Source organism: Falco biarmicus, chromosome 3, assembly GCF_023638135.1.
Source record: "Falco biarmicus isolate bFalBia1 chromosome 3, bFalBia1.pri, whole genome shotgun sequence".
In the NCBI taxonomy this organism is placed as follows: Eukaryota; Metazoa; Chordata; class Aves; order Falconiformes; family Falconidae; genus Falco; species Falco biarmicus.
In genome coordinates, this window is record NC_079290.1 from 98,853,594 (window position 1) to 98,878,577 (window position 24,984).

Consider the following 24,984-nt stretch of genomic DNA (forward strand, 5'->3'; position numbering starts at 1 on the left):
AATGTTCAAAGCGTTAACCAACTAAAAGGTCTCCAGTGCTTCAAATTAGGTACTGCAACATCTATGTTTTAAGTGCCTGACCCATACAGCACTAAAATCATACAGAATAGCTAAGGTTCCCCCCAAATGCACAGGTCAGGTGTCAGCTGCATGACACAAAATTAAGTCCTATATACTATGTAGAGTCTCTTCATAAGGGAAAAAAAAAAAAAAAAGTCAAGGAAACAAAGGGATAGGTTTCTCCACTGTAACAGCTTAAATGTTAGTCAGAACTACAGACAGACGCTCATGTCTGCTCAAAATCCACCTCTTACGATGTCTCACGAGGGCAGAAGCATACAGTTCTTTAAGCCAATTGCCTGGTTCGTTTCCTGTTAAATCAGCCCCTGAAAGAGCAGTAGTCAGCATACGTATCGCCTATAAAATCAAAGCTTAGCCCAAAGACAAGTGTTTAGGCTTTCAGGACAACGCAGCCTGCAGAAACAGAGGTGAGATTTTAGGCCAAACGTGGTGCAGCTTAGGGAGTTTAAGAAAAATCCACGGACGAGTCAATATAGCATGGGGTCCTTGGAATGGACATGCCTAAGCGCTCAGTATTTATACCATCTCTCGAATGCTTCCCAAACTGAAGGGTTTCTTCCCTTCCTTTTAAAAACCCACTTCACTGCAGACTTCAACAGGCTCTTACTGTTGTCCAGGCTTGTAAAAATAATTCTTTGTTCTTATCTGTAAGAATTTCTCAATGTACTCCTCTTAACCAAAATGTCAAGCTGTTTTTTGTCTCTGTGAGTTTTCCAAGGCAAGCAGGTGTGTCCTTATCCACGAACTGACTCTTGACCCATTCAAGTCAAGAAACAGACAGCAATAAGAAGCTATTTTGCTTACTCTCAAAACGCCTGTCCTATAGCCTGTAAGGCAAAGCTCATCCCTTTTCCAGATCAAAGCAAACTCATTCTGTCCTACAACCAAATCCCCTCCCTCCTCAAAAATCTACTCCATTGAACTATTACTTTTTAAGCTGTTTTTTCTTCCTTTCTGATAAGTTTCCTATTCTTGCCAAATTCCCAACTATGTCTTCAGAATTAAACCATCAGAAAAAAGGTGCAAGAACAATCATGTGATGATCAGCACAAATTCAGTGGTTTGTAACCACTCCTTGCCTGGAACCACACAGCCACAAATGGTATGGAAACATGCTGCATCAGTATTCAGAGAACTACCTGCTAACTGGTTAGATTAAAGAAAACCAACAAACAAGCCAGAACAAAAAAAATACTACCCCCTCTTAATAACACTGATTATAAACACTTCATTTTCAGTCTTTACAGCAATTCAGAGGGCGGTCTGCATCTTGCAATCCCTAAGATGGGATACCAAGTTGTTAAAGAGCCTCCATCTCTTGCAGCATCTGAAACCAAAGTGCCTCTTCCACCAAGGTATTGTAAAGAGCTCACTCCCCTTCCGTGCTCCGGACTCCCTGCTGGTTTTGAGAGACACGGTCCCTGCAAGGACCGCTTCAAAGATGCCCTCTAGATGTTTTTTGTCACATTAAGGTTACCTTCACTGTTTCTGTTAATGATATTGCTAGATCACTTTAGAATTTTAGAACCTAATTTCCACTTCAGTGGAAAAAAAAAGAAAGTAAAAAAGCAGCTCTGCTTCCAACAGCAACAATCCCCATGTTTTCAAATGCTGGAAAAAGAAAGCAAGATTCAAACTGGAATAAGATCCCTCACACTTCCTGAACATGAGTTCAGAAAGAAAATCAGTACGTACAAAATAAGCCTCATGTTCAGCCAAAAAAAGTTGAAGATATCTCACAGAATAGTTTATTGTAAGAGAAAGAGATGCCTCATACCATTTCAGGGTCAACTCTGCTCCCCCACAGCCTGAAAATTGTTGCCAGTTGCCCATGCGATTAAGTTTATTCAAACAACAACCTCTCTCATGCAAAAACTATTAATAAGTGCTGGTAGTAGTACAGATCAATCAGCAAAGTGAAAAATGAAGCCAGACCATAATCATATATAATAGCTTCAAGTATCCTGTAACAAATGTAATTTCAAGGACAGCACAAACTTCAGTTTTGTTGACATTAAAAAAAAAAAATAACATGGAAGAGTTATCCATATAAGTCTGAATTCTGTGTTGACTTATGTTGTCTGTGGCACACACCATTCCCTGGGTTTTCCGATATCCCACATGTCAATCGACAAGACCTTTAACATAGCATAATATACACAACAATAGAACAATTCAACATAATGCAATATGAGCATGTTTTGGTTTTGTGCAGAGAGCCATGACTGACAGGGCAGTCTTGTTAAACGTCTCACTGTCACATCTTCCACTGTGTTTCTGTGATGCAGATAAAAAGGTTTTTCAGGTAATTAGATTTGTCTCACTGTTTTTATTTCAAGAATTTTACTTAAGCTTGAAGCTCATGTATTAACATATTTACAAGCACTCTGGACTTAGCTTTCAAGCTTTATACATGTTCCCTTCTAACTGTGCAACTAATCACTGCTCTTGCCAATGACGTTAAACTTTCGCATACACAGAGTTACTTCGGGCAGTGAGCATTTAATGCATCGGTCTAGCTTCTGGATCAGCATCCCCCTTCTGCAGTCCAGCATCCAACCAAGAAATTACAGTTTAGCTCAAAAACTCAGGCTGATGGATGACTCCTTTGGACTCTTGAAGCTTGTTAATTCTGTAACAGTCTCTGGACACAGATAGACAATTTGCAAGGTGTCTAGGACACGGGGCAAAGGAATTATCAAAAATCCCAAGCTAAACCAGTTACAATATTTTTCTGTTTAGTACAGTAATTCAGGACAAGCTGTGAAAAAGATTTAGGGTACCTTAATACTACAGATACATAAAAACTGAAATCTTGCCATTTTTGGCATTTGGTTTGTTGGCTCTGAAACAAGAAATGCTACTGTACTATAGAATACTATAGAACAGTATCACTTCATGCACAGGCAAGTGAACAAGTCAACAACCTAGTAACTTAGGCCTGAAACAATTTTATTTTGTTTTGTTTTTTACTTTTATTTTGATATTCTGCCAAATTCATTATGTTCTAGAACATGAGGGCTGGAAGTCACAAGTTAATTTCAAGACCATACAAAATAAAAAAGTAAAATCAGTGAAAGCATTGTGGGTTTTTTATATGCCCTGAAGCTCACATTCTTAACATATTTCTGAAAAAAACCCAAGGAAAACAGTTTTGGGGTTTTCTTCCCAGCAGGAACATTATCTGGAATGAGCAAAAGAACACCTTATAGCTTTCTGGCCAGTAAGAAAATGCAAGAGTTGTGGACAACAGCTTTCTAGCGTCCAGTCCAACACGACGTTCAACTGTATACAGATAATAAAACTTCAGCACTCAGATTAAGACAGATTCAATGCTAATTTCTGAAACAGGCCAGAGAAATCTAATTTTTATTCAAATTAAAAATATATCGACCTACAATCCCCCTGAATTCACCTGGAGATGGGTTAAACAGATAGAAACCAGTTTAACTGGTCAGGGGTGTTTCTCCAGTCTGTCTCTTCTCTACAAGTGGTCAGTACCACCGTGCACCCCACCAAAGGCGCAGCTCCCACCTGCACACGGGGCCAACATCTGGGTGCATAATATCGCCTCTTTCCTTGATAAGGAGATGGAGGCATGCGGGCACAAAAGCAGCTCTGCATGCTTTGACGGCTCTGCCTGCCTGAGCTATGCATACTGTCCAGTGCAGACACAGTTACCGAAAGATGAACAGACACAGAACTTTTTTTCCTGAAGAAACCCAGCTTCACTCAGGCAAGACAGACACACAGTGGAATCTATGATCCAGTGCAACCCCTATGGTTTCGGATTCGATACCAGAAGCTGCAGCAGTCAGCGATATATTTTAACAGAAGTATATGACAGTTAATTTATTAGACCACTGATCTCAAACTTTGATCTAATTAACCCTATCAACCTTCACGATTTCTTATGTGCCACAAAACTTCAATGTGAATAACTAAACAGAATGCTGCTTTTATTTCTCCTTTCCATGGGACCACAGCTTTGAAATGCCACTGTTCAGAGCTGTCTCCTTCAAAACTTAAAAAAAGTCCTCTTATAAAGCATGAATATGCTAATACACAAATCCTGTTATGAGAAAACTAACTACTGAGATTACAGTCTTGCCTGGATTATCCAGCTTTTGGGAGGAAGAAGTCACAAAGCTGATCACTCAAAAACATCAGGGGTCTGAATGACTGGACTATGAATGACTTAAGAGACCTGAAATAACCACACTGTCTGAGAAGAACATGTTTTATTCCTCTCTCATGCATGGGAATGCAGAGCATTGAAAACAGACATGCTTATCACTAGCATTAGTTGGAAATAATTCTGATGCAGAACTGAAATCTTGTTTTAAGTGACAGAAACAATCCTCGCAAAAGGCTCTTCCAGGGGATGAAAAAAGAACACTATAGCTTAGATGTAAAACCATTCCTCCTGAACAGTGTACTGGCCACCTTAAAGCTTTCATTCTTTTCAAACTAAGGCAGTAGCACTCATAAGACTCAAACCCTGAAAAAAATGAGTATTTTCTTCTGTGAAGCTGTCACTTAAGCACACAGTACAAAATGCAAAAAACCTCCACAAAAAAAAAGCCCCTAAGCTGTCATATGTTCTCAAATTATTTATACTGTCAAATGTTCAGAAAATTGTTTACCTGCATATTTTGTGGTGTTTGATTCATCCATGGACCAGAAGCAGTGATCAAAGGCAAACACCTGTAGAAGCACATAAGATGAAAATTAGGAACTCTGGCTACAAGACATTTCTCAAAGCAGTACAAATCCATGACTGTTTAACTGCAGTTAGGCTTACTGTTTCTATGGATCCTAAATCAGAACTGTAAAAAGGCTTCATCAGCAGGAATAATTTTGGGAAATCTTAATAGCTGCAGAACCACAACACTTCTTTTCTAGCTCCATTATACACAATACTGCTTACTGTATCCCTTATTACAGATTTCAAAGCACAGTCAAAACCCAATAATTTTCTCCACTCTTCTCCACGCACTAATGCTGACAAAAGTTTCTGCCAACAGTAATGAAACAGCACCAAAAAGACTCAATATACAGAATTTGGTGAGATGACTACTTAGCAGACATCAATATAAGATGCACAAAAGTTTTACCACATATTGGACTTCTAATGTTCAAAGAAGAGCATTACTACTTTCAAGCCCTATGAAGCAAATAAATAGTATCAGATCACCTGCCTAAAATAAAGAGTACAGTATTGGATCTCAGTAGAGGAAGCTCAAAAACTACAAATAGAAAATACAACTCTATTAAGCAAGCTATCAGAGCCTTCTCTCATGAAAAGACTAAATATCATTTTAGTCAAGACTTCTGGCTGAGTAGAAATTGAATGAAATTCGATGTTGTGCTCCTGAAATAGTGTCCTGTAAAACTACTTAACATGTTGGGATTTGATTTAAGTTACTTCTTTGCATTTCAGAGAGGTTAGTGTATTTTTATACACTATATTATATATATATAATATTTTTGTTTTGACAGCTTTATACGGCCACAAACACACTTCAAGCTGCAGTGTATTTTTTACATTTTACCATGGTAAACTGACTGTGGATGAGTTAGTGATACAGATTCTGTTTATATTTTTTCTTGGGGGGGGGGAGGAGGTCCCAAGAGATGGGGGAAAAAACCAAACAACCCTTCTCTATTAAAACTTTGCCTGGGCCAAGATTTTCTTTATCTGGTCCTCCAACAGCTGACCTCCTTAGTGAGACAAACCATGAAAGTCGATGTAGAGCAAGCGCCACAGGCTTTATTAGCAGAAACGCCAAATTCCCTGTGACACAAACCCTGAAGTGAAGAAAGAAGATGGATCATTTCCTTTTGGCTTTTGGGGATGTAGAACATCTTGGATTCCCTGCTATTGCAGAATTACTTTGCAATCTAATCTATATATTTATTGTAACCTAACTCTTCCCAAAATGACTGTTGCTGCAAATATTCCGGAGGATAAAACCAAGTGGCACAGTAACCTCACCTTCTTCTCCTTCCCCAAATTAATGCAGAACACATCAAATAGGCTGAGAGAAGACTCCATACTGAGACAACATTTAGCTTACAAGAGTGAAATGCGTTCTGGAATTCCCTTCTGAAGGGAAAACAAACAAACAACCCCCCCCATAATTCTAATAATCTAACAGGGAGGTCTGAGTCACCTCCTGCAGCACAAATAGAGCCAACATCATGAGTCAGAACATCCCCTGATGTGACTGAGTCCAAGATGTAGTTTTGCCACTGAACTGCAAGCAGAATGCAGGGGTTACTTCACCTTATCTTCAGATCTCCACATAAGCAGAGAGCATTTTAAATTACTTCTGTGCATTTGTTCATTGTGCTTCAAATCTGAGCATAAAAAACTCTGTCATTAATAAGAATGCTCTAACCCTTTTCCTAACTTTTCTAGTCCAAGAACTACTGCTTCTCTTCTCACATTCCACTTCTACAGAAGTTTTCCTCACAAGACTTGGTAACGATACCTAATTTTGCAGTGATCAAAAAGCAAGCAGTTCAATTATAAAAAAAACAACCAATCACCCAACTGTAAGGATCCAAATCTACCAGTTTCAAGTGGGAAGAATGGCTAAGCGCTGTCTGCAGTGGATCACACAGCCCGGTTAAAAAGGTTACTCAGCCATACATGCTCATGTGTAATGACTTAAATGTCAATACAGAAGTACTGCAGGCCAATTTAATCTATTGTCCTACACATTTTCCCCTTGGTTAACGTGGAAAATCATGACAGGATTGTTCAATGACTCCTAATTTAAACACTGATCTTGCAAAGAGACTTCAAAAATTAAAACATGTTCTCAGAGCCAAGTGTTTGTTACAGAAAAGCAGTTTTTATTTGGATTTTTTTTAAAGGTAAAAATTGGTCAGACTGATTTTGAAAAATTCAAAAATAGTTATGCAATAGAGGAAGAAAATGATATCTCAAGACAACCCAAATATAAATATAGCATTTTAGTATGTTTTTATACTAAACATAAAGTCAGGGCATGGACTTGGTTTATTTATAAAATTTGTTCTGGAAAACTGCCAAATCCTTCTAATAGAAGTAACAAGATTACTTTTTTTAAAAAAAAAAAAAAAGTCTCAGGCAAAAAAGTGGAAGCTGCTGGGGCATGCACTACCTGCAAAACATGTAGAGCAACTGCAGTAAAACTCCCCTCTCCATTAAAACAGGTGGACAAATGTTTAGAAGTTACTTTGGTGACGACAAAACAGCAACCTTGAACATTTGCAAAAACATTAATTTAAGGAAGCATCCAACCCAAGCGATTTTCAAGACAACTCAGACCTTTGGGAAAACAGATTCCAAATGCAAGAATTAACAGAATAAGAAATAAGGCATACAAGCGCAAGAAATTTGGTCCCAATCAGTGAGGCTCTTCCTCCACAAATACATAATGAAGGCATTTTATGGCCAAACCTGAACAGTGACCCCTTTGGTCATCTTTTCTGTACAAAGGTGACACTCCAGTTTATATTTTCCTGACCTGCAGAACGTGCAGTCCCAAGAAGAACGTGCAAGCATACTTGGGGTCAAGATACAGAACTTAAGTTATGATGAGTAAGAAAAATCCCTCTAAGTCTCATCTAAGATGCTCCCTTCCTTCTCCCACCTTCAGTGATTACTCTTCCTTGAAAATGAAAATGGTGCGTATTACTTTTGATAGGTATATGCCGAATAATAATTTTTTTAAATAATTTTTTTCTCCCTAAGATCCATTTCCCTGAAGAAGGTATTAAACCCTCTGTCATTACGACTATCAAAGCTATCAGAAACTGTTAATGCTGAAGTCTCAGACTCAGTAGCTAATTCTCAAACTGGGCATTACTGGGCACTGAAAGTGCCTATTTTGCTTTTTGAAGAAAGCAACAATCTTTACCAACTTATATCAAAACTGTGTCAACTAACTGTACCAAAACTGCTATTGAAATGTATTTGAACAGAGATCTGTGAGGGCGGCGAGGCGCTGGCCCAGGCTGCCCAGAGCAGCTGTGTGTGCCCCATCCCTGGCAGTGACCAAGGCCAGGCTGGATGGGGCTGGGAGCAGCCTGGGCTGGTGGGGGGTGTCCCTGCCCATGGCAGGGTGATGGGAACTAGGTGATCTTTAAAATTCCTTCCAACCCAAACCATTCTGTGATTCCATGATCTGTGACAAACAGAACTTTTTAAACTTCAAGCAACCTCTGCGAATTAATTTTGAAGTACATTTTGGAAAATCTATTCCATTTAGGCATTTTTAACATTAAAAGAAAAAAATGCAAATATTTTTTTGTTTGAAACTCAAAGTTTAAAATTGCTACCTGTATCTCCACTAAGATTTCTTGAACTTTCAGTTATTCTTCTAAGAATTTTGAGTAAGTCTCTGTGGCTCTGTGGATGAGTATTCCTGCTTTCCTACTGCTCTGATGTCAATCCCATAGCCGCTGTACCAGGAAGCTTAACGTATCTTCAGAAGGTAAGCAAAATGGGAAAACCACAGAAGACAGGTGTACACCTACTTCAAGTGTCTGCAGAGGCTGGCATTCAACCACAAGCAGACGTAAGTTCACACAGGTGTTGGCCAGTTCTCACAACCAGACCCAAAATTATTCTGGGCTTGTAAATTATAGCAGGAACTAACAAACAAGCATTAAAATTTTCTCATTTTTGTAAGATTCTATACTTCATAATTCAGCCTAGCTTCTCAAAGAGAAAGCTAGATAAAAGGAAGCTGCCAAGATCCTGCTAGATTAAGGTAATGGCTTCTAAACCAAAAACTTTGAGTGGAGCTAAGGGATCAGCTGGGTGGTTTTTTTTCCCCAGCTCTATTATTCCAGTGTTTAACATAGCATAGTATTTTCAGTGGTGGTGTGATGGTTGTAAAAAAGCTTGGACATTGCATTTTAGACATCTAGAAACAGTCAAATAACAGACAGAACTACAAGTAATGGAATGTGACTCACCAGGACGGATCTTGCCTAATTGGAAGTCCCCAGTGAAAATATAAGCTTGAGTATGTACTTGTATATTCATTAAAAGAATTCTAACTCACAAGCACAAACATAGAAAAATGGAGAGTTATGAGAAAAAATTAGCCAGGAGTGCTAGATCCTGGTACTAATGTATCCAGAGTCATTGTTAGCGTGCTCACTACCATAGATATAAGTTATGTAGGCCATTTCTAGGTTATAGAGAACAATACTTGCAGTGTTAATAACCATTAGAAATTAAAAAAAAGACTTGTTCTGGTAACCACAACCTTTCAGTAAAGAAAAGATACAGGGCTTTTTTTCAGATTTTTTTCAGCAAATACCTACAGCAGTTTAAAGACAGCTGTTGGTTATTATTTTGCCAAGGAGGCAGCTAAATGTTATGGCTATCACAGCAAAACAAAGTGATGCAGCTCTACACATCCACCACATCAGTGAAAAAATCTGGAATTTTGTCTCAAATTTACCTATACCCATAGCTTAAAATGATATTGCACATTTTAAACTAGAAGCCATTGTGCCTGACTGCTACACACCAGTAACTTCTCACAGAATCAGAAAACAGCCAAGAGTAACTCACATTTTAAATAGCCAAAACAATATTCTGCAGAACTAATTTTTATTAAAGCCCCTATAATCAATGGCTTGAAGAATCAATAATTTTAAGGGTTTATGCATGCAAGTATACTTCAGTGAACCACCTACAGGTAATGACCAACACACCCAATATTAGCTACTTGCCAGATTAAGACAAATGACATAATTAGTTTAGAAAGGAGTCTAATTTCACATTCATTATTAGTTGTTTTGAAGCCTAATCCTCAGTATAGACTAGAGTCTGAGGCTTCCAGCATTTAACAGTGCATTACCCAGACGGAACATAATCCCTAACATACTGTCTGAGTAGCTATAAACCACTGTGAATGCATAGCTAACATTCAATAGCCATTTCTATCTGACCCACAGATTGCCAATTAAGTATGTTTTGTTTTTACAAAAAAAAAAGGTATGCTGGACTGGTGCAGGTATCGCTTACGCAAGTCTCAGTGAAGCAGTCTGACTTGTAGAGTGACCTACAGGGCTACCTGGTTGCTAAAATAAAAGCAAGGGAGAACTGAGGAAGGGAAATCTTCATTCACCAGGCAGCTCTTCCTACACCCCTAGTACAACTGCTGATGGAGGTAAGTGGTAAAGCAGATACATTAGGAAATGGCAAACAAAGTCTACAGCAGTAAGCTTAATGTAAATGGAAGTCAGAGAACCCAGGGTGGGGTGGGGATGGAGCTGGTCACTGTATGACAGGCGCAAGACCTACCACAGGCCTGAAGAAGCACGGGCAGAAATCTGAGGGAGGCCTAGGGCACAGCTTGTAAATCTCAGCTCAGAATAGCCATTTTACCTTTGTCACAAAATTACACTAGAAGCCCAAGATTAGTAATATAGCTCACGTTAAAATAGAGTTTGTTCCATTCTTCCCTGCCTATTGGGAGTAACAATAGTAATACATGTCAGTTACTGAGATGCTGGCATCTTCTGACACTTAAAAAAATCATTCAAAACAATAGATATTTGAATTATATATTTAAATGCGCACACACATAAAATAGCTGTCTGAACCATAAAGTACATAGATATCCATGTAAGACAGATCTATGGATCAATATCCGTCCCAATTTCTCTTCCCAGAAGCCCTACAGAATGCTCTGCTACACCTGCAGAAGTCACGTCAGACTTGCACGCACTGCTTCTTGAAGATCTACAAACCAAAGAAAATAATGTAAAATAAAACCTTACTCAGAGCCAACTACAGCTTTCTGCTGTGAAAAGTACTATCCAAAAGAGACAGAAAGAATAAAGTTATCATTAGATTGCCAAAGCAAAATACCAATACAGTGTTTTGCATGTGCTGACAGGTAGTTCACGCAGTCCTTCCACCCCATCATTGCTACCAGCCCTGTACCAATACTGTATTTGTTATCCCAGTAAAGCTCCTTCTCTATCCTTGTCTCTCCCTTCCCTTGCATTCAAACACCACAGAGAACCTTTTCTAGACAAATTCCAGTGCACTTTGGCCACTTTTACACAAATTAATAAATTTTTGAATATCATCAATTACAAATAAGAAGAGTTTGTTTCTTACTAGATGTATTTTGCCATCTTTTAAAAACAGTATTTTAAGTCTTAAGTAGAATTATGTGCAATTAAATGTTTTACACACAATACTTATTTACTCTTTCAAATGTTTTTATGAATTCATTAAAATCATGGTTTGTTCTGGTCACAGCTTTATGTCATCTGCCTTGCCTGCATGTTAGTTGGATTAAAATGTATTCTTCTGTAATGAAGTCTTTAACTGAGAAGTATAAGGGATAGATTTTTTAAAAAAAGATGTGTTTTCCTTTATCAAAACTGTGTTGATCACATACTGTGGTAACACCCCCAACACTTCTGCATTGCTCAACATTTTCAAGCAGGTACAAATGCAAAAAGAAACAAAATACTTACCTTAGGTGGTTTTCTAGATGATTGGGAAAAAAATAAAAATAAATCGGCAGCGATGATGAGAAGCACGGATACACCATTCACATAAGGGGAAGGGAGGAAAGAAAAAGAAAAGAAACAGTGTCAGTGTACATCATCACTATAACCTGAATATTTTTTTGTAATCCACAATCCATTTAAGAATAATCAGATCAGAAGATATTTATGTAATATACCACAGATATTTTTTTTTAACCAGCAATTACTTTATTACTAATGCAGCCCCACATGAAAAAGAAAGGAAAATGTCAGATTCCTTATAGGTATAAAAATCTAACAGCACTGAGTTCCAGAAGGAAGACAAGCATCTGTTTTGTCATGGAACTCAAAACACCTTTGGTGGCAAACAAACTGAGCCTGCAAACTGGCAGACCAAGGTGCGAGGGTGAAGTCGTGCTGACTTTAGCAGTGCTACCTGCATGCAAGACCAAGGTAAGAGTCAAACAAATGTTTCTTGTAGGGATTACAGAAGTGTAAAGAAAAACAAACCTGTGTTTTCCCCAGCCACTGAAAACCTACGCAAAGCACAGGAAGCCAATGCAAAACCACCATTACCCTTCACACACAACTCCAATGCATGCTGACAGAAACAAAACAGAAACAACAATCCCCCAAACCAAAGACACCAGCTCAGAGTACTTTAACTTGTCCTTAAGTGCTTTTATGCTTATGCGGGCAGCCATATGGCCACAAAGTAAATAAATCAGTTCAGGGTTTTTTGGTGGGATTGGTTTCAACTGAGATTGCTGCCCTGTGTCACTGTGCAGCCCTGTGCTTGCTAATGCCAGTGCAAGAGAGGAAGCAAAAATATGGTGCAGAATTAGACTGACTTAGGCCATTCATGAAAATTACAACCTCAGGCATATGTCTAAATTACGTATTGACATAAGCCTGAAATGATACACAGAAGAAATTTCCACTTGCTCTTCCTATCAAGAAAAAAAAACACACAAATGTGGATGAAGAGAAAACACAACCAGAAAAGTCTACAGACAAAACAGCACAAGCAGAGAACACAGTAAGATAAGGAGATGGATTAAAGCTCTGTAACTACCCAGCAACTGACACACTACGCAAAAATCAGATACCACGAGGCTACGGCCTCAGTGCAGAACACACACGCTCTGACTCCAGCAAGGCAAAGGGGATAACACTTGGAGCAGTTCTCTTAGCAACCCACAACACAACAGCTCAGCAAAAAGACCTGAAAACACACAAACCCACAAACACATCTTACACAATTTTTTCTGCTTACTCTCAGCTCATACCTTAGATGGCACGTCTGTGTAAACTAGAATTTACATAGCTGGTACACGGTACTAGTCTAATGCAAATACACTTTACCTCTGAGCCAAACCACTCATGCATTGCAGCTTTACCCTGTCATTAACAATGGCTGCACAGGCTCAGCTCACTGCTAGCTCATGTCCAGGTGGCTCAAGAGCACATTCTGCACAAGTTCTATCTAATTGAAAAATTCATTTAGCTGTACCTTGAATATTTTTTACTTTAATAAATTTTCAGATGTGATGAAAGTCCAACGTTATTAGCTTGTCTAGCCAGAGTCCCAGCACCAGCTGTAAACTTCCAGCTCTACTTGGAAGAGAAGTTCCTATCCCAGGAAGTCATCCAAGTTTTTTTGGACAGCTTTTAAATACACTCGTGTCTTGAAAAATAATTCCAGAATACAACAGCTTTCCACAGTAATTCCTGATAGATTGCTGTACAAATTCAGCAGAAGCCCTAAACAGTTTAACTGATGTAAAAACCAACAGAATGTTAATCAACTGCTTCTTTCTGAGATCATTCTTAGAAACCCCAGTTGGAAAAGGTACAGAACATCACTGAAGTAAAGAAATGGTTTGACACATTTCTTAAGATATTTACTCCAGCAGTGTAAGCCACTACCTTTTAGGGAATTTCCTCTGATGCCTATTTTAAGAAAAGCATAATAGCAACTTTTTAAACTGCTGGTGGACAGCAGAGCTTCCCAGTTGGAAGCCAGATGTTCATCACCGATCTCCTGGATTTCAAAGCACAAGGAGCTGCTCCAAACTCTTTGGCTATTGAGACCAAACTAGGAACACCAAAAGTCACCTGCTAGCAACACCAGCACCAGTAAGATCAAGGGTTTCTGGAATAAGTCAGCTATATTGGCTCGCAAGATAGATTATTTTTTTTAAGCTATTTGGAAATTCCAGCTCACTGTAACCATTATCCTGGCAGTGATTCAGATGGAGACACTCCGAAACATTTGCTTCAATCAAAGAACCCAGACTAATAAAGAACTGATTACCATAAATCACATCTGTAGCAGCTTAAAGATATGCTATAAAACCTGCATTAGCCTCAATCAATTTTTCACGTAAGTTTTTGGTTTGCCTTTTTTTTATTATTATTAGTACATGCTTCATGGTTTCTTTCCTTCCCCAGAAGCCAGCAGTTTTCAGCTTCATAAATAATTGAGTTTGTCTCAATTTTTACCAGACACTGACCATGCAAATGTGATGATTTAGTGTCACAGCTGGGGCTGGGGAGGGAGGGACAACAGATCACGGAAATATAACAATTGGAATTTTTATTTCCCAGAATTTTTAATTCCATGTCTAGTCATCCATGGTGTCAACAACAACATGCAGGCACACCTTTTGAATGACAATAAAAATCTCCTCTAAAGTGGACAGTTCGTACACTTCAGGAAATTATCAGAGTTACCTAACCTTGTAATGCATCTACACCACAGCAGATTTTGGTTTAACCTGACGACGAGCATCTTCCATCTGCACACTCGGATGGAAGACTGACTTCTCTCACATGCCTAGAACTCAAAACCAAAGTAAATACCACCAACAGCCTGACAAATATTCTCACAGGTCAGAGGCAAAGTATGAATTTCAATGACCACAAAGAGCACTGAGCTTCTGAACTTCTTCCTGTCTTTGCCCTTAAGTCATTCTGACTTTGGTAAAATATCACTAGAATAATTTTCTACCTTTACTGAGCAGTATGCCTGCTGCAGCCACCTACTCAGGCTTTAACTTTCACTGCAGCACTAAGCCTCTCCTGTCCTGCTTGGCTAACACACATCAAGTTCACAGAGTGCATAGCCACCTGAAATCTCTATCCAGATGGAGAAAACTAGTTTCTAGAAAGCTCTGTGCTAATGCAAACTGCATTATTCCCTGTTGTCTCTTGCTAAAACTAAACTCATAATGCTTCTCACGTTTACTAAGAGAAGTGATTAGCAAAATGTCAGTTCTCATGTTCTGTGCTAGAACATGAATAAGAAGGCTTCTTGACGGCATCCATATTTTCTCTCTACCGTCCACCCACTGCCTGTGACAGCACACAAGGAGTGTGCTTTGCTAGTAGTTTAACAGCAGCAAAGGTTGTTTCTTCTTTTCCTCCCCACCCACCCCCACCCCACCCCCTCTTTTTTTTAAACTACCTACACTATTTCTCCTTCTCTGGAGACAAAACTCACCTTGACACGATTCTGTGCATGCTCTAGGCAAACTTGCTTTAGCAGGGAGGTCCCTTCCAACCCTGACCATTCTGTGACTTCATGGAAGCCTCCCTTTGTCACACAAAAAGTTAATATAAACTGGCATTACATATTCTGACTAGAAAACTAGGCCCATGCAATAGGAAGCCACAGAAGACACTCTTGCACTGCGAGCATCCAGAAGTAGACGATATTGCCATCAAAGACTTAATAATTTTCAGAACTTGCACCTGTTTTAGTCCCTTAGCAAGTGTTGTCAGCATTCCCAACCAAACGTCACTTCCACCAGAAGGAAGAACATTTTATACATCAAAAATCTTGAAAGAATTGTTTTTTCTTTTCCTTCCATATAATGTGGTTTCACCACCCCACCCATCCCCAATCAAGAAAGTCACCTTCAGGAGGGCCAAGGTACATTTAAAAATGAGAACGTAGGTGTACAATCAGGTACTTCACATTGAAGAAGACAAGGCATCTTTGAAAAACAGGTCTTAGATTCTTCAGAACAACATCCACACAGCCCAATTCATCCCCAATTCAGCTGTGCTAAGAAGCCAAGTAGGTCATAGTTGTACTATAATTAGTTCACATTTTGGAAAGTATTTGGTGAATTCTCTTCCTTTCTCACAACTAGTTAATGAAGATGAAGCAATAACAACTGGCTACATAAGCAACTGCACATAGTATCTAAACCAGATGATGAATGAACCACAGGACTTTGGCAGCTTGATCTTCTAAGCTGACTACACCAGAAATCATCAACTAAGACATCTGAGCTTGAAATACCTTTTTGCTCTTGTCACATGTCCAACCACAGCAAATTCATAGTACTCGCTGTTTTCCCTAATATATAATTAAGTATTTACATGTAGTGGCTATATAATCATCGATGTACTCCTCATGATCATGGGTCAAAATAATTACTACAAGCAACTACCAACACTAGAAAAGGGAGGGAAGCCTTCAGGTTTTTATATGATGAATTGAAAAATCAAATGCTCTTTCCTCTGTAAGCATAGAGTCGAGCACATTGAAAAGATCATCCCAACAGATAAAATCAGGTTTTTTTACATTCCGCTACTCCAGCATCTCTGGAATCTAAAGACCAGCTATTCAAAACAAATATTATAGTATTTTTTAAGTGGTTTTAAATTTTTTGTTATTTTTTTGGCATCAGGCTGCCCGACAACTCAGGCTGGGAATATCCCCAGCAGTGCATGTTTGCCTCACTCCAAGGCAGTGTGCAAGGGAACAAACCAGTGGTAGGACCATCATAATGGATCAAAGTAATTGTACTGTTTGTTTATCCAAATATATAAAGCTTTCAGAGTGGCTGCAGCACAGACAGCAGACATTGAGCACTACCCCCACAAACGGCGTAAATTATGTAGAAGCAAAGAGATGCTGTTTCTCCTATCTTTCACAGTACGGTCACACAGCTCTAGGACCCTTCGTTGTCTCATGGTTTATCACTGCAGGCTGATACATGAAGGCTTGATACCAAGCATCTTAAAGAGCATGCCTATATATTATTAATGGGCACTGTACTCAACAGAAGCACCTACCTAGAAAAAGATCGTGGTCTGTCACAGTTAACAGTTTCAGATGACAGTGTACCTCAAACTACTGGCAATACACGATTTTCTCTACAAAGAGCACAGAAAAAGAACATTTATTTGCCCATTTCCCCCTTCTGTTTTCTAAATGCAGTAGATCAAAGGAATGTCAGGGGCAATGCCCTTAAAGAGAACTGTGTCCCATCTTTGTGCTTGGCTGGGGCACCTCCTGTAGAGCTGACTAATGAACTGGGCATCACAGTTCAATACTAGGATTCCTGGAGGAGTTACTTTACATCCTGTATGAGCACACATACATACACAAATATAGATAATTAGTTATTTTATATTCTTGCATAAGGCATATCTGTTTAACCCTCCTACCCAGCAAGTCTGTTCTATAGATGACAAAATCCCTTGAAGGACAGCAAAAGAAAAACATTTTCACAAGCAAAGCAATTTGAAGAAGTGCCTGCCTAATAAAGTAGTAGCTCATGATAATCAAGAAACACCACCAGAAACAGATGCATACGATAAAAATGATAAAAATAACATCGCACTCTCACACTTTATGGAAACACTGTCTCAGGAAGCTGTGCTACTCATTGCAAACCCACCATATGGAAAGAGAGAAAAGTCAGACACTGAAATCAGAATGACAAATCCTGCAGTGCAAGTTAAGTAAAACAGACATTCAGTATAAGTAGTGACTTCCATGACACAAAAACCTAGAAAATGCCTGGATATTTCATGTAACAAGGTTCCACTCCAAGAACTTCTGTTCATTCACTACAGAAATGATAAACTAACTCCACCACCACCACCACCCCCCAAAAAAAAAGTTATGAAACCAACACAACCTCATTAAAATAAGTGAAAGGCATTATATTCTGACATTTACAAGATGGAAAACAGAAAGTGACAACTGCCCTGGAGTACCACAAGTCCCTAACTTGCCTTCAAATTATTTTTACTGCCCAAAGCATTATTATTTCAATGCCAGCAATTTTGACGTGAAGTTCAAGTGGTTCTAATCTTTACACAGAAGCCTTGGTGTTCATATAAAAACAACTTTTACTGACAGCCTGAAAAAGAGCTGATACCTGTCCTGCATGCAACAGCACGCCACTCTCAAATCAGCAATCAGCTTAGGAGAGCAGCCACCGCCCACAAGCAGAAAATGTTATCACTTTGCTAGAAAGTTCACTAAAAATATAGTAATTCTCTGTCTATTCTCCTACATAAAAATTAAAAAAAAAAACTCATTGCAGTTTGTTTCATTTTACTGAAAAGGCAAAAACTGACTAAAATTCTCATCCTGCTCTGCCATAAAAGAACTCAATCCTGAGAGCTGAGACCCCATCCAGAACTACCACATTAAATAATCTATTCTCCCCAAGTCTTTAGCCATACTCATTCAATACTTATCCAAGACTGTAGTTATTGTAATGAAAACCTGCTACACCTATTTAAGTACAGCATAACCACAATCAAAGTATATTAAGCTTGTTCTTATTAACATCTAACATAACAAAACAGCAAAGAAAGGCAAGTCTACCTAATGATTCCTATTAATGATAGTTATGCTACCAAATACCCCTGGTCCTTTTGAAACAGGTTCTTTTTCCCTCCTTTCCAATAAAACTGATTGCAAAAGAGTCTAAATAAGAAGATTTTTACTAACTAATCAGGATAAGGAAAAGAGGGAGGGGAAAAAAAAATCCAGTCTCTGAAGCCAAGCTCTATTAGTTCTTAAGACTAGTCTCGAACGAGTCTTAGCCTGAATGCAACGCAACGGCTGTCAGGGCAAACATACTGTAGTTCTGGAATGTATGTGGAAACACATTCTAGAAATGTTAGTAAAATTACTGTGGCATTTATTAGGCAACCGTTATTCTTAGCCTGTTGCATTTATTACTAGTGTTCTCGAGGAGAACACCACCCCAAGCATTAACTGGCATTTCAGCTCTGTGCCAGCTCTGTTGACTCTGACACCCACCCACCCAGTCACTTGGGTTAGCTACTTGCGCTATTAACTACCTCAGTAAGTCTCCAATGTTAACGGAAAACGTTCCCTTTCAACACTACTGCTCCCTAGAAACTCATTCAGAAATGCCATCTGTAAAAACCATCAAAACACTAAGCTGTAGTGAAGATATACCCCTTGTGCAGGTCATGTTCAAAGCTATTTGAAAAATATACTGCTATTTTATCACTGTATACAGCATTTATTGCAAGACAAACTGCTGGAAGAAGGGTTCGCCAGAGTCAAGAAGACGCTCAATATGAGTTATGCATCTTGCTCAACTTTATTAGTTTCTAACACTACTTATATAGAACCAATACATATGCACATTCGTAAAGCAGAAATATAATTGCTTAGTAGTCTCTAAATGCACATGGTTCTCACACCCCTAATTATCATGACTAAAATAAGCATTCTATCCATGTAGCTAATTGTGTTGCTGTGCTTCAGCCTTGTAGTTTGTTACTCCCTATTTTCCCATACCGGTCCCTATCTTTCTTGGCCCTGCACCTGCTTTCCCAGCAGCTGTAGCCTGTTACAGCCACGGCCTGTTGGCACAACATAATTACTTGGTCTCCGGATTCAAGAGTAGCTCAAGGCTACCTTTCTTGTTAACTTCAGCACAGCAACTTCAGTACAATTCTGATTACAGGCCTATTCTAATACCAGGCCTGGATTGTGCAGATCTTCAGAGATTCTAAGGCAATGCTTCTGCAGCCATTCTTCTACAACAAACCACCTTCAAATGTATCTGAAGGAAATCTGATAAGCAATACAGCAATTAATAAATTAAATTTGACTTTGTTAGTTTGCCTGGTCAAAATGCAAGCGTTACAATTTGCTACAGAGATACAAACAGCGAATAGCAGCTTCGCTGACGATGGTCAAGACAGAAGATCTCTAGTCAGTGGAAAGACTACAGGAAGGATGAACTGTAGATGTTATCTGAGTAACTGGATCTGAACCTTGGTTGTAACACCTTATCTCAGTATGTGGAAAAAAGAAAAAAATGAGAAAAAAATCACTTTTTGCTGAGCGGTAAGCATATTCTTTCTTATTCAATCAGCACAAGAATATAGTTAAGAAGTCACTGAAGGTGTTTGTGCAATGCACATGTTCAGGCTGGACAACAGGCAAGAACCCCCAAGTCTCACAGTCACATTCCTTTACCACAACAGGGAAAACTATCATTCAAATTTCATCTACTTTATGTTACTAATGAGATATCAGAAGAGATGCTAATCAGGCTTGACACTTCATCTTTTCACGCAGCTCTGCAAATGTATGTTAGCATTCTTTAGATTTAACAGTAGCACGAAAAAGTTGTCTGACATGCAGCAAAATTCACAAATCACTATTTCTGTTTCATCCTAGCTTATGTTTTTAGTGATGTGAATATTAAGTGAACTTGGAAAGAAAATACTGATTGTTAATTTGTATCAAAAAAAAAACTTTCCCCAGGTTTGATGGCAATACACATTGGCATAGCAATTTCCATCACTTCACTAAAAGTATGTTGCAGAAGAGAGTCTATCTCAGCTGGCTGCCACACCAGCTATTTTGGTGACTTTGAGAAGACATTATTTGCTTTAACAGACAGCATTAAAAACTGCTACCATTTGCCAGAAAGTGGACACTATGCAGAGAAAAATGAGGATGATTCATGGGATAAGAAAAGGTTATTGTATGGAACAATACACTAAGAATGTAAACTCACATCAGCTCTACATAAATAGACGAAGTGAGGAAGGTCTCCTGACTGTTGCAGGACTAACACCTAAAAGTACTGAGGAGACTTTATTCCTGTATAGCACTCATACAATTAAGATCTCTATAGAGATCTCTTCACTGATCTCTACAAAGCTTAGGCAGTAATCTAGGTAGCTCTAGTAACCTAGCATCCCGTGAAACGAACCACAAAAGTTACCCCAAAGGCTAGAAAAATTCTTCAGTGTATGCTCCAAGTTTATCAGTCAACAAAAGGAGAACTGCCAAGTCAGCTAACAATCTTCACTGAGAGAGGACATCAAGCACTAAGTTACTGAACCTAGCCGGCAAAAGCACAACCTGAACTCATTTCTAGGATCCAAGAATAGATAATTTCCAGCAGAGAAGGGTGGCAACTGCAATGGCACTCAGATTTTCCATGAGGGCTTCAGACAGATGGTAGATGCCTTCCTGGTAAGCACCAGAGAGGTAAACGTGTTACTGGGCTGAATACCTTGCCAGAGAACACCCCTATACAGCAGGGGCGGTGAAACCAACACATTTTAATGGACTCCCCCTTCCCCAGTAAGCCGTGAATTTGTGATGGTTTGTATAAACATTATGTTGCTTTGAGCCACAAACATTTCCTTCTTTTACAGCAAAGCTTACAGGCCAGACCTCCCTAGCAGGCATGATGTTACGCATGTAGTTAAACATGCACTTGGCAGTAATGACAACCACCTCCTCACCACGTGCCACGCAGTAAGGCATAAATGGGAGGAGTGACAAACACTCCGGACTTCTTTGCAACCACTACAACTAGCACTGTGGAAAAATAAACAAGATCCGTAAATTTTACCGGACTGAAAAATGATATACACACCACTTATGTACAACAAAATCGGAAATATTTAGACCTGTAGCAACAATAAGGGCCTAACATCTTTCCAGGGCTAAAAAAAACAGAGATCATTTTATGACTGAAATATATTACCTTAACAGATCACAGATTAAAAGACCCAAATGATATTCCAATCCAGTACTATGCAAATGCTTTTTCTAGATAGAACTGTATCCTAAATGGTTGAATTAATGTTCTCAAGAAAGCCTGGCTTTACATGCTGCAGGACAGAACTGGGGGGCAAATTTAAAAGAAAAAAAAAAAAAATAGAAACAGGAGCCTTTTTCCCATGAGGCTGAGAGAGCTGGCACTGTCCCACCTGGAGAAGAGAAGGCTCAAGGGGGGAGATCTTATCAATGTGTATAAATACCTGAAGGGAGGGGGCAAAGAGGGCAGAGCCAGGCTCTTTTCAGTGGTGCCCAGTGACAGGACCAGAGGCAGTGGGCACAAGCCGAAATTCCCCCTGAACATCAGGCAACACGTTTTCACTGTGGGTGACTGAGCACTGGCACAGGTTGCCAGAGAGGTGGTGGAGGCTCCATCCTTAGGGATCCTCAAAAGCTGTCTGGGCATGGTCCTGTGGAGCCCACGTCAGGGGCGTGGACCAGATGACCTCCAGAGGTCCCTGCCAACCTCAACCTCTCTGTGAAAAATGCTAAAATCAATTAAGATGTTGTGGCTTAGAGTAGCAGCATCTTAGAGTAGCAGCATGAACATTAGTATAAGAGATGATCTGCAATGTTTGCGATCAGAGAATTTGTAACCATTACTTTCATCCTAGACTTGGGTCAATTAAAGTCAATTAAAAAAATACCCCAAAATCCTTAGATTATGTGCTCCCCACACCAACCCATATATATCAGTTTCACAGAAAAACACTTTCAACATGAAATATAAAGTTTGTTGCAGCCCAGCAACCTTCAGTGGGGTTTCACACCTGTTTTTCACTTCTGAAATTTCTTCACATCTCCAAAAAGACAGTCTGCCTTGAAGAATGTTATTCATTGTGCTCATCCAAGTGACACTATCAGGCAAGGGCTGGCATCCAGGTTTCACCTATTTATTTTCAGTGAACGAGTTTGGACAGTACTACTTTAACACCACAGTAACAACTTTTAATTTGCTCTGGCAGGTAAAGGGGGTTTAATTTACTCTCTATTTTCTTTAGTTGAAGCAGATCGCCTCAGTCATTGCTAAGAATGTCATGGTTCTGTACAGCTCCAATGGAAATTAAATGCTTAAAGACAAAGTCTGAAAGAAAACTCTTTGTAAAATCCAGAAGGGGTAAGGTACAAATTCCGAGTAATTCTTAAAAAAAAAAAAAAATTTTGCATGTGCAAGTCAGAAATATCATGAATGGTTAAAACAGACAAAGTTGATTTACTGCTGACTTTACATAGAGACTCTGCCGATAAAGTTAAGGGAAGACAGATGTAGCTTTGAAGTGCCTTGGTGGAGAATGCGTTCACGGCCAAATTCAAGCAATTGTAGTGTCTCATTCACATTTAGAAAAGGGGCATAATTTATAATTATTTGTTTGATTAAAATAAACTTCATTTTTATAATACACACAAAAAAGCCTCTGTCCCATAAAAACTGCAGTCTGAAAACATACACCAATACTACAGTGTAAGTTAAAAGTTAAACTGCAGATGCAAGTATAACAAGCAGCTACCAATATAAGAAATGTTTATTTCAAAGAATAAATGTGGACATAGGAAGCACAGGATCACAAGCACAGCAAGAACACAGTTTCAGTGAGCATTACAAGATAGCATAAGAGAAACAGAAGTAATCTCAGACTTCATAGACATTGTTGGCTTTTAAGAAAATCTAGAAGGACATCACAATATATTACGGTGCACAAGTCAATGCGCTCAAAGAATTACCTAAGAACTGAAATGTATTTTCAGGATTTCCTGAAAAGACTGGAAACAAAAAAAGTCAGTTATGTCTGTTCTTACAGCTGAAAAGTGAGATCCATCTGCCAATATTCATTAACTGGCTGAATAAAGCAGTAAAACAGAGAGCAAGGATCTCCAGGTCATGTAGTCTCCAACTATCAAAGGCAACAATGCCAAGAAGTCTTTTGAGATGATTCTGAACAACTCAAAGTCAGTTATGTTGTTCTGCCTCATGGAAGACTATTCATTCTCCTGCTGTCCAAAAAGCTTTCCCGATTTTTCGTATTGAAGAAATGTATTTGTTCTTGTATCAACAGTATTCTGTAACTTAGCACTTCAATCCCACTCAGCCTTCTACGCATGCTCTCATGTGTTACGCTTCCCTCCTAGCTTTAAGTACATTTTTACATAGAGGACTGCAGTCCGCTGGCCATCTTAACTTCAAAACAGTTTGAATTCATATTTCTTAAGCATAGTGAATCTGAAACACAGAGAACGTTCCAAAAGAGGTTCTACTGTCTTCTAGAATGGCATAGTTCCTATGTTGTATTCACACTACACTGCTTATGAAGTAACATTCACATTTAAGCAGTTTGGAAAATATGTATATTCATAGAAACAAAAATATTTTTGCACAGAAAGCGTAACTCCTTCTACCCTTTGCTATATTCCTACAGCACTCTTGAAGAACCACTGCCTAGGTTTTCTGTGGATTGCAAACAGATGAATTATGACAAAATCCTGTTTGCATTGGAGATCAGAAAGAAAGGAGGCGGCAAGAACCATAGAAACTGCTTAATATTTGAAAGCTGAAGAACTACTTTAGCTAGCCAATTCTTTCCCAGAACATCTCAGAAACAGAGAAGGGAAAACTTTGAAAGCACAGATTGTATCTTTAATTAGGCTACAGGTGAAATAGTTTTATCTCCGCAGGTCATGGGGGAGGAGGAAAAACAGGTAGGGTTTCAAGGGTTGCATGCTCTGTTTCAGGTCTGAGGTAGAATGAGTAAGCTTCAGACTAACAGAATTGGCAACAGTTGCCCTAAGAATACCTCACCACAATCCTACAGTAGGCTAAGCCAGTATAAGAAATTTCTGCTCTTCTCCAGCTTCTTGTTCCCAGCTCCATGCCACAGCCTGTCACATTCAGCTGCACCCTGACAGATAACTGCAGGGCGAGGGGGTCAGAGCATCAGCAGGAAGCAATAGGTTGTTCTGCCATTCTTTGTTTTAAAAATTATCTTCACTGATTCAGTTTACAGAACCAGAAATCAGCTGTAGCAAATGCAGGGCACGTGCACAGTCAATGTCAGAATGCAGTTGGGAATATGAACCCCGGAGAGAGAACTTGTGCTAACAGCTAGGCCGCTGGCGTACCACAAAAGGGACAGATCTTGCCTCTGACAGTCATCAGACCTGTTAATGAAGCCACCTGATGAACACAGCAGAAAACTCAGCAGCAGCCTGGTGCAGCTGCAGAACATAGGCACTCCCACCTGCCACAGGCAACGAGAAACTCGAGACAAAATTAACTGGTATGCCTGAGCTTAACAGCCTTTCCTCTCCCATACTAATTTACCTAAACATTTTTTTAATCATATGGACCTTAAAAAGTGACACTATCCTGTCACAAAGTCTGCAGTTTAATTATGGGCATATCTTTGTATTTGTTCTGAACCCACCTCATGATAACTTAAGGCAAAGCCCCACAGTTCCTGTAGCAGGCAGTAAATCATTCCTCCTGCTATTCACGGATGTGC

General features: G+C 39.2%; 1 protein-coding gene across 7 annotated transcripts in view; it reads right to left on the reverse strand.

The window, feature by feature from the left end:
* The window catches only part of KIF13A (kinesin family member 13A), a 120,458-nt gene that overhangs the window by 61,109 nt on the left and 34,365 nt on the right, over positions 1-24,984 (reverse strand). For 6 of the 7 annotated variants that reach the window (XM_056332376.1, XM_056332375.1, XM_056332374.1 and 3 more), the window contains exons 3-4: positions 11,590-11,602; positions 4,728-4,788 (exon numbers count right to left, since the gene is read on the reverse strand). In XM_056332376.1, the coding sequence (XP_056188351.1) occupies positions 4,728-4,788; positions 11,590-11,602 (74 nt within the window). Of the gene's footprint in view, positions 1-4,727; positions 4,875-11,589; positions 11,603-24,984 lie in introns of those variants that run through there. The other variant, XM_056332379.1, reaches the window with a different exon arrangement.